The 17,321-nt window shown below is 40.0% G+C and overlaps 1 protein-coding gene across 1 annotated transcript in view; it reads left to right on the top strand.

Moving 5' to 3' along the window:
* CRKL (CRK like proto-oncogene, adaptor protein) overlaps window positions 1-17,321 on the top strand; it is a 39,612-nt gene that overhangs the window by 10,623 nt on the left and 11,668 nt on the right. The window contains exon 2 of the mRNA XM_081283673.1: window positions 1,467-1,932. Within this exon, the coding sequence (XP_081139799.1) occupies window positions 1,467-1,932 (466 nt within the window). The remainder of the gene's footprint in view (window positions 1-1,466; window positions 1,933-17,321) is intronic.

Here is a 17,321-nt window from a genome sequence, read left to right as displayed (position 1 = left end):
CTTGCCTCTTGCCATGACCCTCTCTTTGGGGGGGAAGGATGGACAGTGCTGGTGATCAAACTGTGGTTGCACTCTTGGCACTGAACTACATCCCCAGCTGGTACTTTGCTTTTGTAGCTGACTCTGGGAGTGCTTTCTACAAGGCATTCAGCAAATATATACATGTTGAATCTGTAAGCCAAGTAAAGGTGGTGGTGCTTGTGGACTAATGCTTACCTAAGAGTTCTTGGCTTGTGAATTTTGCAGTGAAACTTTCAAAGGTGTTCATTTTGTTTTGTTTTGTTGTTTGTGTCAGGTTTTCACTATGTTGACCAGCCTGGTCAAATTTCTGAGCTGAAGTGGTCCTCCTGTCTCAGACTCCCATGTAGCTGGGACTACAGGCATGTGCCACCACACCTGGCACAGGTGTTCGTTTTAAAGATTAGATGATGGGCTGGGGTTGTAGCTCAGTGATAGAGCACTTGCCTAGCATGCGTTTGAGGCAGTGGGTTCAATCCCCAGCACCACATTTAAAAAAAAATAAACAAAATAAAAGTATTGCGTCCATCTACAACTAAAAAGTATTTTTAAAAAATAAAGATTAGGGGCTGGGGATGTGGCTCAAGCTGTGGCGGGCTCGCCTGGCATGCATGTGGCCTGGGTTCGATCCTCAGCACCACATACAAACAAAGATGTTGTGTCTGCCGAAAACTAAAAAATAAATATTAAAAAAATTCTCTCTCTCTCTCTCTCTAAAAATAAATAAAGATTAGGTGATAATTCCTTTTTTGTTTTGTTTCAGGGATTGAACTCGGGCACTCGGCCCCTGAGCTGCTTAGGTCCTTGCTTTTGCTGAGGCTTGTTTTGAAATCGCAGTCCTCCTGCCTCAGCCTCCTGAGCCACTGGAATTATAGGCATATGCTACCATGCCCAGCTAGGTGATAATTCTTCTACAAGATGGGATATGTAGCTTTTTTTTTTTTTTTTTTTTTTTAATTTGAAAAGCATATAAGCCCTTTTCTGGAGACAGAGGTCTTTGTCATCATCTTTTTGTGTGTCCAGGGAAGTGTGCAGGATGTGAGCCATTAGATTAGGGCTGGGAGGAAGAGTATGTGATGGTTGTGACAGTGAAGTATATTTTTACATAATTACACATACATGGAGTATAACTTATTCTAATTAGGATCCCATTCTTGTGGTTATACATGATGTGAACAAAAGGTTCTTATAAAATAGAGTTTGTATGTGTATGCTTATGACATGTAATTTGAAAAGCCATATTCAGAATATTAAATTTCATTATAATAAAGACTATAGAAAGTACAATATAACAGAACCTTCTTAACTACTGTGACTTTAGAGAGGGAATTACTCATTACAGAGAAGAGTGGCTTATTAAATTTGACAGACACTAGTATAGAGTAAGATTTTTGTCTACAGTGATATTCTCTCCCTCTCTCTCTCTCTCTCTCTCTCTCTCTCTCAAGGTATCCAAGCCCGCCAATGGGATCTGTCTCAGCACCCAACCTGCCTACAGCAGAAGAAAATCTGGAATATGTACGAACTCTGTATGATTTTCCTGGGAATGATGCCGAAGACCTGCCCTTTAAAAAGGGTGAGATCCTGGTGATAATAGAAAAGCCTGAAGAACAGTGGTGGAGTGCCCGGAACAAGGATGGCCGGGTTGGGATGATTCCTGTCCCCTATGTTGAAAAGCTCGTGAGATCCTCACCACATGGAAAGCATGGAAATAGGAATTCCAACAGTTATGGCATCCCAGAACCTGCTCATGCATATGCTCAACCTCAGACTACAACTCCTCTACCTGCAGTATCCAGTACTTCTGGGGCAGTGATCAACCCTTTGCCATCCACACAGAATGGACCTGTCTTTGCAAAAGCAATCCAGAAAAGAGTACCCTGTGCTTATGACAAGACTGCTTTGGCACTAGAGGTAAAATATATTAAGTTTGATCTTATGGGTCCTTTGACATTGGGTTTTTTTTTGTTTTGTTTTGTTTTTGGTACTAGGGATTAAAATCCAGATGGGTGCTGAACCACTGAGCCATATCCAGCCCATTTTATTTTAATTTTGAGACAGGGTCTTGCTAAATTGCTGGCTTTGAATTTGCAATCCTCTTGCCTCAGCCTCCTGAGAGTCACTGGGATTATAGACATGCGCCACTGCCCCTGGTTTAATTTAGATTCTTTTTTTTTTGGAATCCAGGATTGAACTTCTGGACACTCAACCACTAAGCCATATCCCCAGCCTTTTTTTATATTTTATTTAGAGACAGGGTTCACTGAGTTGCTTAGTGCCTGGTTTTTGCGAAGGCTGGCTTTGAACCCACTGATCCTCCTGCCTCAGCCTCCTGAGCCCCTGGAATTACAGGCATATGCCACCTCTGCTCAATTAAGATTATATTCATGAGAATTAAAGAACTGGGTGATTCTGGAAGATGCATGGTTAGTGTTTCTCCCAGATTCTTGTTTCCTGTTCCTTGTTTCTCCCAGATTCTTAACCTACTTGCTCTTTTTTTTCTGTTCCCCAAGCTTTATAGATTTAGTCTCACAGTAGTTGGTTTTCTTTGCATTAAGGAAATTTGATAATTAGATAGAACCCCATTACCTAGAGCAAAATCAGTATACAGATACATAGCCACTTGGTTGGATCAATGTTTCTAACATTTGACTGGATGCCATGGTGTACCCCTGTAATCTCAGTGATCTGGAATACTGAAGCAGGAGGATTGGAAGTTCAAGGCCAGCCTCAGCAATTTAGCAAGGCTCTAAGCAACTTAGTGAGACCCTTTTGCAAAATAAAAAAATAAAAAGGGCTGGGAACTTAGCTTAGTGGTAAAGCACCCCTGGCTCAATCCCCAGTACAGAAAAGATTTTCTAACATTGTGATTAGCTGAGAAATATGAATAAATATCTTTGATTCTATCTTCAGTTAGGCAGAGGAATGGTTTGAAAATATATCATTCTTCAGGCTGGGGATGTAGCTCAGTGATAAGAGTACTTGCCTAGCCTGTGTTAGGGGCTTCAATCCCCAGCATTGTAAAAACCAAACAAAATATGTGAGACCTAAATATTTATTGCTTGTTAAAGATTTTATAATTTATAGCAGGAAATAGAACTTGAACATTTTAATTACTGAGTCATTTTCTAAGTAAATATTAACTGCTATTTATTTTGCTTATTTATGGTGCTGGGGGCTGAGTCCAGGGCCTCACACAACAAGTAGTCCACTACTGAGTACACTCCTAGCCCACATTAACTACCTTTTCAAAAAGACTTCTAGCTGGGCGTGGTGGCACATGCCTATAAACCCAGTGATTTGGGAGGCTGAGATAGGAGAGTCAAAAAGTTGAGGCCAGTCTCAGCAACTTAGTGAAGCCCTGTTTCAGAATACAAAATAAATAGGAGTGGGGATATAGTTCAGTGGTAAAGTGCCCTCTGTTCACTCTCCAGTATCAAAAAGATTAAAAGAGACTTCTGCAGCAGTGACACATGCCTGTAATCCCAGCAACTCTAGAGGCTAAAGCAGGAAGATTCCAAGTTGGAGGCCAGCCTGGTAAACTTAGCAAAACCCTGTCTCAAAATAAAAAAGGACTGGGGATATAGATACAGATAAGTGATAGAACGCCTTTGGGTTCAGTGCTCAGTACCACAAAAAAACAAAAAGGGTGAGGGGAGGTTAGATGTCAGAATTCCCAGGTCTTTCATATATTGTTTACCTGAGGGAGATCTTTACACTCCTGAGCTTCTCTGCCTTTACCTATAAAATGCAAATTACTATAAAATAATGTATGCAAACTGCTATTATTGCTATCCTCAGTAGGCTGTTGTAAAGACCACATAAAATGGTGCTTGTGAAAATGTTGTGTAAACCAAAATGTTCCTGTATACACACACACACACACACACACACACACACACACACATACACAAACATACACACATACACATAAATCATTATGGTATGATTATAATGAGTACTCTTCTTTAGCATTATCAAATTACATATGTGTTAGAGAAATAGATTGTTAGTAACTATTCCCTGTGTATTCATTTGAAGGTCAAAGTAGGGAAGGGTTCAGAGAGTCCTGGTGCATCACAGTAGTCTACCACGTGGCCTGCGCAGTGGTTTCATTAATGAGGTTCTGGCATTCAGTTAGTTAGAAGAGATCAAAATAAAACACACAGACAGTACCTTATTTTAATGCTAGGTCCGAGACGGCTCGGTCTCCCTGTTTCCCTGCCTCCAGCCGCTCAGCAGGGCAGCGAGGATTACTCTGGGCTAGCAGGAGAGAGAGAGAGCGAACACGCCGGGGAGTAGCCTTTTATTTGGGGGACAAGAGATTCAGGGGAGAATTCCATCCAATGAAGGTTGAGGGGGGGCTGCACTCCAAGGTCAGGGTCAGTGATTGGGTCTCCAGGGTCAGTGGTTACGCACACCCCCACACGGATGGGCTCTCTCATCAGGAAAGGGTCGGGTTAACTCCGACACAGCCAGAGTGCCTCAGGCCCTTAACGGGAGTCACCCAATCACGTGTCAGAATGGCTCCCCACATATTCCCCCTTTTTATTCTTAACAATGAGGCGGCGGTTCACTCTCTGGAGTCCCCGGATTCTTGATTGGAAGACTCGCCATCCTATAGTTACAATACAAAAGAGAATTAACAGCAAAGAGAATAATCCAATAAGGTACCAAGCGGAGTGCTTAAGAATATTTCCAGGGTTGAATCCATTTAACTCCTTCAATATTTGGTTAGCCAAAGAAGAAGGATCTGAAAAATCAGCTCTATTATTTTGAATGTCTTGGATATGGTGATGAAGTTCCAGAATATCCAAGCTATTATTACTATTTTGCCAAATGCCTAATAAATGGTTTTTAACCTTCTTCCAATCCCAGAGAGAAGCATTGTACTTGGCAGCTGTAACACATACATACTTATAATTAGCATGGCATTTAAGCCTTTCCTTAAATTTTAAGGCTGAAAGTTCATTACCAATGTTAATAACAGTCGCCTCTAAGGCGTTTAACTTAGTCTCAATCCTTTCATCAATATTTACTTGATTACGCAGAGCCTTGGAAGTATTTTGAGCTAAATTATTAAGAAATTTTGCATGCTGAATATTCTGAGACAATGTCAGAGATGCAGAGACGGTTGAGGCAATAAATGAGACCAGTGCTAAGACACCAACAATTATGACTCCAATAGCACGTTTAGGTCTTGTTAGCTGGGCATGAATTTGCTGCAAAACTTGTAAACCAGCATCAGCATACCATGGCTCTGAAATATTAGCAGGTAATAAAACAAAAGAGGGCTGATGAAGTATCAGCACTCCTTTTCCTCCATTATACCTAGAAATACAATTGGTTAGGTTGCACTTATTACAAGTAACAAAATATCTATCATCTATCCATTTAACTTTTACATTTCCAATAATTAAAACATAAGGAGATTGGACACAGGCTCTTAGGCCATAGCAAGATCCCTCTTTACAGTTCTTGCCAACAAATTTTGGTAAAGGTTTATCTGAAAAATGTAAATATTCTGAGGCAGCAATTAAACGCCAAATATCTTTTTGAATACCTCCTTCACTATAAGTCAAAATATTACTAACAAATCCTGCAGGTGTCATAGCAGAATTTCTTCGTAATTGTCTCTTATCAATTTTTGGAGACCAGTCTAAAATATACCCACTAGCTTTAGACACCTTATGTTGTACAGGAAAGGTATTTACACAATCCATCCATTTAGGAAAGGTGCCGATCTCAATTATAGAACTATTTGGACAGTGGGGTATCGGTGGAGGTTTTGCAGAAATGACTGGCTTGTTATGGGAAAGTCCCATCTTAATTATTGATCTAGTATTAGGTTTTAAGTCTCCATAAATAGAATTATTTGTCAGTCTAGGTTTACCAATCGCTGTCTTTTCTTCAAATGATACTTTCAGACAGCCAGCATGTTTATCACGTGACCAACATAAAGGTAATTGGGCACTGTTGCCAGAATAATTAAATCTAGTCACATGATTGGGAGTAATATGAGTATCTGTAAATCCTCCCATCATGAATGAGTCATTAGTAAATACTGGAATAGATTTTCCAGTCCACACAGCTGGGTGTACCAGGGGTGGATCTGGGAAATATGTCCAATAAGTGTCTACTTGATTCCCTTTTACCTGACAGCCCAGTAGGGTAATTACTGTCGCTACCATCAAGACCGGGGTCCTGTTCTTTCCTAGGCGTCGAAGTATTTGGGAGGCCTGGGTTGTCAGTTTCTTTACATCTTTCCATGAAATCAGCTTCTCGGCTGGTTCAATCTGGTCTTTCTTCATCTTTTTCCGATATCTCTTCCTTCTGGGTTCTATCTCCTCCATGTCTGATGTCACGTTCAGGCACCCAAATAGGACGAAAAGCACCTTCTGGAAAAATACAAGCATGCCCTTGGCCCCATGATATTACCGGATTTGGGCCCTTCCACTGACCAGTCTGTAAATCTTTCCATAGAACTCTGCCTAAAGGGCCTGTCACCGAGGGAGACATTTGCCTCTCAGCAGCAGTGTGACCTTCTGTGTCACAGTTTAAAAAATTTAAAACAAACAAGGCATGATTAAGGCTATTTTGGGGAGTCATTATCTTATTCCCCCTTTTTAATTTTTGTAATTGAAGTTTAATAGATAAATGAGCTCGTTCTACAATGGCTTGACCTTGGGGGTTATAAGGAATTCCTGTTTTATGATTAATTTGAAACTCTTGGCAAAATTGTTGAAAAGCAGAGCTTACATAAGCTGGAGCATTATCTGTTTTAATCTGCATAGGACACCCTAAAACGGAAAAAGCTGCTAAGCAATGAGAAATTACATGTTGAGTATTTTCCTTAGTACGTGCTGTGGCAAAAATAAATCTAGAATAAGTGTCCACTATGACATGCACATAACATTGCTTACCAAATTGAGGAATATGAGTTACATCCATTTGCCATATCTGATTTGGTTTTAATCCACGGGGATTTACCCCTGATGGCAGAGATGGAGTGTAAATAACACACTTAGGACATTGGCTTACAATCTGACGAGCTTGTTCTCTGGTAATACTAAATTTTTTAGGTAAGCTAGAAGCATTTTGATGATGCAAGGAATGGGAAGCTAGTGCACAGTCATATGAAGACATCTGTTGACAAAAAGCTACTAATTTATCAATATTATCATTACCTGTAACCAAAGGTCCAGGGAGGTTAGCATGTGCTCGGATATGTCCAATAAAACATGGGTACTTCCTCATTAGCACTGTCTTTTGTAAATTATGAAATAATTCAAATAACTCCTGTGATGAAGTAAACCCAATAACTGAGGTTTCAATATTTTTGGTAACTCTGACTGCATATAAGCTGTCAGAATAGATATTAATAGGCTCATTTGAAAAATAATCTAAGGCCAAAATCAGGGCTTGAAGTTCTGCCCTTTGAGCTGAAGTATAAGAAGTTTGTATTACCTCTGTGTGAACACGGCTGAAGAAACCTGCCTTACCAGAGCTGGAACCATCTGTGAACACCGATAAAGCTCCCTCTATTGGATGGGAAAGTACAATCTTTGGAAAAATAAGTGATGTTAATGATGTAAATTGTACAATCTTATCACGAGGATAATGGCTATCTATCTGCCCAGGGAAATCTGCAAAAGCTATCTGCCATGAACTAGAAGTTTGAAAAAGCCAATTAGTCTGTTGAACAGAAAATGGAATAATTATGATATTAGGCTCAGATCCAATTAATTGCAAAATCCTAGTTCTACCTTTAATTACTAATTGAGCTGTAGAATCATGAAAAGGAATTAATGTTCTTTGAGGGGAATGAGATAAGTAGATCCATTCAATAACTCTTAATCTTTGCCATATGGCTCCTGTTGGGGTATGCTCAGTTGGAAATATTAATAAATACAGTATTTCTTTAGGATCTATTCTAGTAAGCTGTGCATTTTTAATTGTAATTTCCACTTTCCTTAAGGCTGCTTTGGCCTCCAAAGTTAGTTGACGTGGAGAGGTTGGAGAAGGATTTCCTTGTAATATCTGAAATAAAGGACTTAACTCAGAAGTAGTTAACTTTAAGGATGGTCTTAGCCAGTTAATATCTCCTAATAGTTTTTGAAAATCATTAAGGGTACGTAACTCCTTGACTCTTATCTGAAGATTTTGAGGACGGATTGTACTCCCTTGAATTATCTGACCTAGATATTGAAAAGGAGATACCTTTTGAATTTTTTGAGGAGCTATACTTAAACCCATAGTTGTAAGTGAGGTCTCTAACTGAGTAAAAATTTCTGAAAGTACTTCTGAATTAGCATGGGCCAATAATATATCATCCATAAAATGAATAATGTATGCATCAGGGAAGCTATTTCTAATGGGATCTATTGCCTGATCAACATATTTTTGACACAGTGTAGGGCTATTACGCATTCCCTGAGGAAGGACTTTCCAGCAGTATCTTTTAACAGGTTCCTTAAAATTAACTGCTGGGACAGTGAAAGCAAATTTTTCACAATCTTCAGGATGTAACCTTATAGAGAAAAAACAGTCTTTTAAATCTATTACCATCAAGCTATAATCTAAAGGAATGGCTGTGGGGGAGGGAAGTCCTGGCTGTAATGATCCCATAGGCTGAATTGTCTGGTTTATTGCTCTTAAATCCTGCAGTAATCTCCAATTTCCTGACTTTTTCTTAATAACAAAAATAGGTGTATTCCAAGGGCTAAGTGTTGGTTCAATATGACCAGCTTGAAGTTGTTCCTCAATTAATCTATGAATTATTTTAAGTTTTTCCCCTGAGATGGGCCACTGAGAAATCCAAATAGGCTCTTCTGTGAGCCACGTAATTTTTTCAGCTGTCTTAAGGATCGGGGAAGTACTTAGTGCCCCTAATAAAAATTTTGTCCTGAAGTATTTACTAATCCTTGCCGTGGAGACTGGCTTGTAAACAGATATTTTTCCTGAAAGGTTTCCCTATCATCTCCAGGAAAATACCTCTGATTAATTTCTTCAACTGACCTTATAGAATTTGGGGTAACTAGTAGTAGTCCCATTTTGGCTAAGATATCTCTTCCCCATAGATTAGCTGGTAAAGACTCTAACACATAAGGCTTAAATATTTCACTGTTCCCATCAGAATCTTCCCAACGGAGATAGTTGGCACTTTGAGCAGGCTGTGAAACCTGTCTTATTCCTTCTAGATTAGCTGAGGCTGTATGCAGAGGCCATTGCCTGGGCCAAAACCGGCTGGACAACACGGAGCTATCAGCGCCTGTGTCAATAATTCCTAGGAAATTTTTATTATTAATTCTAAGTTTTAATAAAGGGCGTTCTTGTCGCACTAACTGGGACCAATATACTCTGTCCGGCGGTTTAGAAACTGAATCTGCCGGCAGGTGCCTTTCTGAGACACAAGGCAATAATATTAATTGAGCAAAAATATCCTTTGGGGTGAGTCTTAGGGCATAATTGGATCTTACAGTAACATATAATTGCCCTTTAAATTCTGAATCTATCACGCCAGGTATTACTTCAATAGCTCCCTTTAAATTATTACGCCCCAAAATTAAACCTACAGTATTTTCAGGAAGCGGCCCGAAAATCCCAGTAGGGATTTGTGTCGGTCCCGTTTCAGGATCTAATTCAACTGTCTCTGAAGGTTCTAAGAAAACTGTCTGTGATCCATGTCTCTGTTCCGGTAAAAATCGCGGACTGTCCTGGTTGGCGCCGCTAGTGACGTCACACTGTGCGATCGTCCCTGGAATTCCCGGGCTCCCGCCAGGAGGAAATGCCGGCGGCGGCGGGAAAGCGGGCTGATCCGCGCCGTTTGAATCCTCCGCATGGGGCTGCGAGTCTAAGTTCACTTTTCTAACCTTGGTCCCTAGTGCTTTTGTTCTCAAGGGAAAGGTAATTAACTTAGCCTCAGGCTGATTTTCCATTTGAATAGACTTAACAGCTCCTTGAATGGCTTTTATAAGGTCTTCAGGTATTTCAGTAGAAAGATAAACTCTCTGTAACTTTCTTCCTAATTTCTCCCAAGTAAGTAAATTTGGAGACTCTTGGTCACAAAACCAAGGACAATATTCACCTACAATCTTTAAGAATTGCAATAACTGAGTTTTCTTTATTTGTTTTCCTTTCTGATTAATTATACTGTCTAAAATAGTTAGATACATTTCCTTATCCGAAGAAGTAGAATTTCCCATTTTAAGTAAATTAACGTCTCTTTCCTTCAATATCTCCCGGTACTTTTGTGACTCAAATGTCACTTTTTCCTTTCTCTTATCTTATTTCTTATTTTCCTTATCCTCTTTATTACTTTTGTGACCCAAATGTCACCTCTTTCTTTTCTTTATTCTTTATTCCTTACTTTCCTTTATTTTCTCTTTATTTCTTTTCCTTATCTTCCTTTTTATTTTTTCCCTTAATCTTTTTAGCGTGCGCTTCCACTCAATCTAACTAATTCAGAATGCCCCACGTTGGGCGCCAATTCTACCACGCGGCCTGCGCAGTGGTTTCATTAATGAGGTTCTGGCATTCAGTTAGTTAGAAGAGATCAAAATAAAACACACAGACAGTACCTTATTTTAATGCTAGGTCCGAGACGGCTCGGTCTCCCTGTTTCCCTGCCTCCAGCCGCTCAGCAGGGCAGCGAGGATTACTCTGGGCTAGCAGGAGAGAGAGAGAGCGAACACGCCGGGGAGTAGCCTTTTATTTGGGGGGACAAGAGATTCAGGGGAGAATTCCATCCAATGAAGGTTGAGGGGGGGCTGCACTCCAAGGTCAGGGTCAGTGATTGGGTCTCCAGGGTCAGTGGTTACGCACACCCCCACACGGATGGGCTCTCTCATCAGGAAAGGGTCGGGTTAACTCCGACACAGCCAGAGTGCCTCAGGCCCTTAACGGGAGTCACCGAATCACGTGTCAGAATGGCTCCCCACACAGTAGGGTAATATAATGGAGCCAGTCACTTCAAGAAAGCAAAAGTTAAACCACAATTCAGCCTGCATACAGAAAAAGTTAGATATAATTTGTTTTATGTGTATTTTTCCATTGGTTGTCCTCAATTTTCTGTGGAGCATTAGTAATGTCTGAGTGAACTATACCTGAAACTTTGTTTCAGGCTCAGTGATTATAGCCCTCTCACGTTGGCTATAAGGAATGAATAAGCAACAGGGATCAGAGACTGGGTAGGACCAAGGGAAGAACAGGAAAGAATCTAAAACAAGCTGCTTCCACACAGATAGTCCTGAGCGGGCCTTCTTCAGCTTTCTTACCCCCACATAGACCTGTCTTTATATACATGTATACCTCTAGCCTGGTCCATATTTCATAACCTTTGAATATATGGATGCACTTGACACTTAATACCTTCCAGTTTGCTTTGTGGTTTCAGCTTTTTGAGGCATTTTCACATCTCTCATTTTAGCATGGGATTCATAGTAGGTGTGACTTGTGTGTTAGACTGCTGATTGTTGGCATACTAGGGTGAGAACCTTGAGGTTTGAGGTGCTCAGTCAGAATTTTATGCACAAGGGTGTTGTAGGGATAAAAACCAGATATTGTCAAGATCTAAACCTTGATGAGTAGGTAGGTAGGTATCTAAGAGGCCCAGAGTGAGAGCCTGATTAACAGTGTATATTTTAAGATAACCCACATACTTGGCCATTACACAGCTCTTCTAGTCTCTCAAACCCGAGAGAGGTCTCCACACCTGTGTCCTTATGACACTAACCTAATCATGCAAGTTTTATAAGGGGCCACAGTGTTTCACCGAGTGTAAATGGGATCCAAGAAGTAGTCTTTTGCCACACTCCACTTAATGGTATGTTTCTGTATCTTTAAATGAGATTTGGCTATAACAAATGTTTCTATAATTATGTGATCTTCTACAACTATGAGGATAGTGATGTCTCTCAGATCCTGTTTAAAACAACTTTCTTGGGAACTGATGCAATTAGGTTACCAGGAAAAGTATTAAAATGAAAATCAGTAACAGTGACACAAGTAGGACAAAATGTGCCAGTAATTGAAGCTTCCTTATTCCCTTGATAGTATTTACAAAGAACAATGGCTTAGGTGAACTGTATTCCTTGAATTATTTCACAAACTTTTTTTTTTCCCCCATAAAACTTGACTCTTGTAAGAATCTTCCTTCAAATAGTGAGTGATTTAAAAACGGGTCTGTGTTTAGCCATTTTCTTTCTTCTTCTTCTTCTTCTTTTTTTTTTTTTTTTTTTTTTTTTTTTGCTGCTTTTCAAGAAATGAGTTGATCCAGTTATTTATTTATTTGAAAGGGAAGTCATGATGACCTGTGTAAGGTAAATTGAGGTGGGCGTCTCACATACTAATCCCAGCGACTCAGAAGGCTGAGGCAGTAGGATTGCAAATTTAAGGCCAACCTCAACAACTTAGGCCTTAGGCAACTTAGTGAGACCCTACTTCAAAATAAAAAAATAAAAAGGGGATCATTGACCAGCAGAAAATGCTTGGAGGAAGGATGCTGTTGTTGTTTTTTAAAACAAACCCAATAAAAAAACAAAACTGTAGTCAAAGTTGCGTTCCCTGACACTGAAGAAACAAGGTGATTAGGGAGATATTGTGGAACTGTGTTCAAGTCCTGGCTCTTACTTGTGTAATCTTGAGCAAATTATGTATAAGGCTAACGTAACATATTTGTTGGTTGGTACCAGGGATTGAACCCAGGGGCACTTTACCACTGAGCCACATCCCCAGCCCTTTTTTATATTTTATTTAGAGACAGGGTCTTGCTGAGTTGCTTAGGGTCTCATGAAATTTCTGAGGACGGCTTTGAACTCTTAATTCTCCTGCCTCCTGAGCTGCTGGGATTATAGGCATGTTCCACAGTGCCTGGCTTGAAGTGAGTTTTGAAGGATGAATAGAGGCTAGCTGGGTAAAGTGGGGGAAGGCATTGGTGGGAGGGAAGAGCTTGCATGAAAGTGATTAACACCACTGAGTATCTGCAAGTAGGTCAGCACATTTGGGCATGCCTGGCAAAGGCCAGAAGTAGCAAAAGACAAAGCAAGGAAAAGTGGGTTTTTGCCATACCACATGAGCTGAGGAGATAACAACTTTCTTGTAATGCCTTCATTTGAGAGATAAAGCCACCAGTTTTCCACAACTGATGGAAATTCCGAAATTTGTAGGCAGTTTGCCTTTTTTATATATATATTTATTTTTTAGTTGTAGTTGGACACAATACCTTTTATTTTATTTCTTTATTTTCATGTGGTGCTGAGGATCGAACCCAGGGCCTCGTACATGCTAGGTAAGCGCTCTACCACTGAGCCACAACCCCAGCCCTGGCAGTTTGCCTTTTTTATTGATTGATTTTTAGATTTACAGCAGATCCTTGGTTTCCCTGTAATAATATTCTCACTGGTATTCCAATATGCTTTCTGACTGAAGAAGAAATTTCTTAGTATCTTTAAAATTGTGCTTAGTCTTGGGTACCCACACTCAAAGAGTGTTTATTGTATGAAATTTTTGTATTAAGTATTTAAATTGAAAGTGGGTTGGTGCTATGGGTTAAGAGAACAGTTGATGATATGAGCTGGGGGTTTGCAGGAATCAAAGTCAGTGAAACAGATTCTGTGGAGGGAGAATAACAGTTACTTAGGCAGCAAGTGAAACTTTAAAAGTAATTCAGGATAGAGTGATATAACAAGAAAAACAAATTTGTCATCCCATTCCTTATCTTCCACCCCCTGTACTGGGGATCAAACCCAGAGGTGCTGTACCCTGGACTACATCATTATTCTGAGACAAGATCTTGCTTAGTTGCTGAAGCTTGGGACTCTCCAGCCTGAGCCACCCTGGTTGTTGAGTTTACAGGCACATGCCACCCTACCTGGCTAACCAAATTTAAAAATCCTTTAGGTCATTTAGCCATTTTCCTAATGCATTTTATCCATTGGCACTCCAGTCTCAACTTGGACACCTTCTAAAACATTTACTGGTTAGAGCTTTATGAAGTGCTGATTTTGAGGCAGGCTAGGAGCTTGGGATACAGTAGTGAACAAAACCAGATTTCTGTCCTGTGGAACTTCTTGTATTTATAGTCTCATAAGGTAATTTGTTCTGAATTGTATGACTCCAGTAGTTAACAAGTTCTTATATTCTACAAGTTCTTACCATCCAAAACCATTCCCTTTCTTAGCCCAGTGTTCTTTTTGTTTGTTTGTTTTTTGGTACTGGGGATTTAACCCAGATGTGCTTTTCCACTGAGCTACATTCCTAGCCATTTTTATTTTTTATTTTGAGACAGGGTCTCCTCCTGCCTTAGCCTCCTGAGTTTGCTGAGATTACAGGTGTCACCACCATACCTGACTTAACCCTGAACTCCTAGGCTCAGGTGATCCACCTGCTTCAGTGGGCATATACCCAACTTTAGTGATTGGACTTAAGTCCATGATCTTAAGTTGGCCCTCTTGAATTTTTGGGTTGTTTTGTTTATCTGTACACCATTTATGAATCTTTTGTACTCCTGATTATGTCATGTAGCATATTGATCACACACACACCCCCCGCCCCGATTTTGTGTTCCCTGCAGGTTTTGTAAAATTAATCATTTAGATTTTGGTACTAATGTCCTTTTAGGCAGCCTCGCCTGACTTATGTCACATATGTATGAAAAGACAGGTAAGGTTGGTCTGCTTTAGCCTATACTTCCTTATTATACTTCCAGACTCCATTTTCCATCTTCAATCCTCACAAACCGTCTGTTTGATGATCACAAAAAGAATTTGTCCATTTTTTATTTTAGGCTCACCAGTTTGTTTTATAGAATTTGTTATATTCTCTGTTTTGACATGAGCCAAAAGAGAGCCCTTCTGCCAGTATCCTATGATGTAATTTCTCTGTGGCAGGAGACCAATCTTGGACTTTTATTCATGCTTGCCGGTGTGTTTGGCCAACACTTCAAAGATATATCTGTCCTTATCAGTCTAAGAGCATCCTTTCATCTGGTTTTGATTGATTGATTGATTCTCAGGGTTTTTTGTATGAACTTACCATTGTCCTTAAGATACTTGCTCTTGTTGGATTGTCTTTGCCCAATTTAAAAACCCTTAGCCATTGTATTGCATGTGAATCTTTGTCTTTTTTTTTTTTTTTTGTACTGGGGATTGAACTTAGGGCAATTTCCCACAGGTCTACATCCTAGCCCTTTTGAATTTTTTGCAAAGTTGCTGAAGCTGGCCTCGAATTTTTTTTTTTTAATTTTTTTATAGTTGTAGATGGACAGCATGCCTTATTTGTTTAATTTTTTATGCAGTGCTAAGGATAGAACCCAGTGACTCACATGTGCTAGGCAAGTGCTCTGCCACTGAGCTACACAGCCCTAGCCGTTGAAATTTTGATCCTTCTGGTTTAGTTTCCTGAGTTGCTGGGATTACAGGTGTGCTCCACCTAACTGGTGTCTGAATCTTTTGAGTTTGGCTTTCCAAAGTCCTATAGTATAATTTCCTTCACTACTGGCCTGGAATTCTTAGTTTTCTACTTACCAATTAATGTTTCATTTGTTGGAATTAAATTTACATTAGCGGGGCTGGGGATGTGGTTCAAGCACATGTGGGATGCGTGCGGCCCGGGTTCGATCCTCAGCACCACATACAAAACAAAGATGTTGTGTCCGCCGAAAACTAAAAGATGAATATTTAAAAATTCTCATTCATTCTCATTCTCTCTCTCTCTTTCTCTCTCTCTCTCTCTCTTAAAAAAAAAAATTACATTAGCAGTTCCTTCATTGCTGCTTCTAGTTACTGAGATGAAGTAGCCTACAAAGCAAATTTAGATTTCAGTGATACTGGGTTTTTTGTTTGTTTGTTTTTCCTCACAGGGATCAACGTGATTTCCTTAAGCTGGGTGACCTTATTTCCTGTAGTATTTTAGATCTCTACAAGATGATTATGAAGCATCCCTAGGGGCCCATTCATGATCATAGCCTTCTTACAGTTTTTTGGTCTGGTTTGGTGTGGTTTGGTATCAGAGATTGCTGCTGAGCTACATTCCCAACCCTTTTTATTTTTTGTGTTGCCCAAAGCTGGCCTTGAATTTGGGCTCCTCCTGTCTTAGCCTCCCCTGTCCTTGGGTTGGGATCACAGGTGTGTGATACCACACTCAACACATTACAGCTTTTTAAGTGAGAATCTGAGAGTCAGGCATGGTGGCCCAGGCCTGTAAATCCTATCATGTCAGGAGGCTGAGGCAGGAGGATCACAAGTTCAAAACACTTTAGCAAGAGACCCTGTCTCTAAAAGGTCATTATGAAGCATCTTACTCATCCCTAGAGGACCATATATGATCACCCTGCCTCTAAATAAAGTACAAAATAGGGCTGGGGATGTGTTTGTTGAGTGCCCCTGAATTCAATCCCTGGTGTCCTCCGCCCCTAAACAAAATAAAAGAATTAAGAATCTTCAGAAAATCATTCAGAATTTAAGATTCTAGGTGTTTTTGTTTGTTTGTTTAATATTTTACTTTTTAGTTGTAGTTGGACACAGTACCAATTTAGTTTTTATGTGGTGCAGAGGATCGAACCCAGGGTCTCGCACATGTTAGGCGAGCACTCTACTGCTGAGCTAACCCCAGCCTCCTTGTTTGTTTTTTAAAGAGACAGAATCTTGCTGTGTTGGCTAGGCTGGTCCTGAACTCCTGAACTCAGGAAATTCTCTTGCCTTAGCCTTCTAGTTAGCTGGAGCTATTGGGTGTACAACACTGTTGCCTGGCTCTTGTGGGTTTGGTTTTGTTTTTGGTGGTGGGGGTTATTTTTTTTTTCATGTTTTTAATAATACATTTTTCTTCTAGCATATCATATTCTCAGTAGGTTATGAATCAGAGATAGTGGTAGGTACTGGGGCTTTAATCCAGGGGCAGTCTTATCATTGAGCTACATTCTCAGCCCTTTTTATTTATTTATTTATTTTATTTTGAGACAAAATAAAAGTTGGTGAGGCTGGTTTTGAACTTATAATCTTCCTACCTCTAGCCTCAGGATCAGAGATATTTTCCCCAGGATGAGAGGGAATTATTTTTAAAAGATTTTTGTTTCTCTTAATGTGTAAATTGGGTGAAAATACCATGAAGTTGGGACTCTACTGTGTTTCGGGCAAGACCTGTTCCAGCCTAGTCCGATCATCCATTCATTCATTCTTTCCTTCTTTTTTGGTACTGGGGATTTAACCCAGTAGTGCTTTACCACTGAGCTACATCACCCGGCCTATTTTATTTTAATATTTTGAGATAGGGTCTCACTAAGTTGTTTAGGACCTGATTAAGTTGCT

The sequence above is a fragment of the Spermophilus citellus genome (assembly GCF_964194105.1).
Source record: "Spermophilus citellus genome assembly, chromosome: 3".
Taxonomy (NCBI): domain Eukaryota; kingdom Metazoa; phylum Chordata; class Mammalia; order Rodentia; family Sciuridae; genus Spermophilus; species Spermophilus citellus.
The sequence above is the reverse complement of the archived record's forward strand: the minus strand, read 5'-3'. Positions and strand labels throughout refer to the sequence as shown.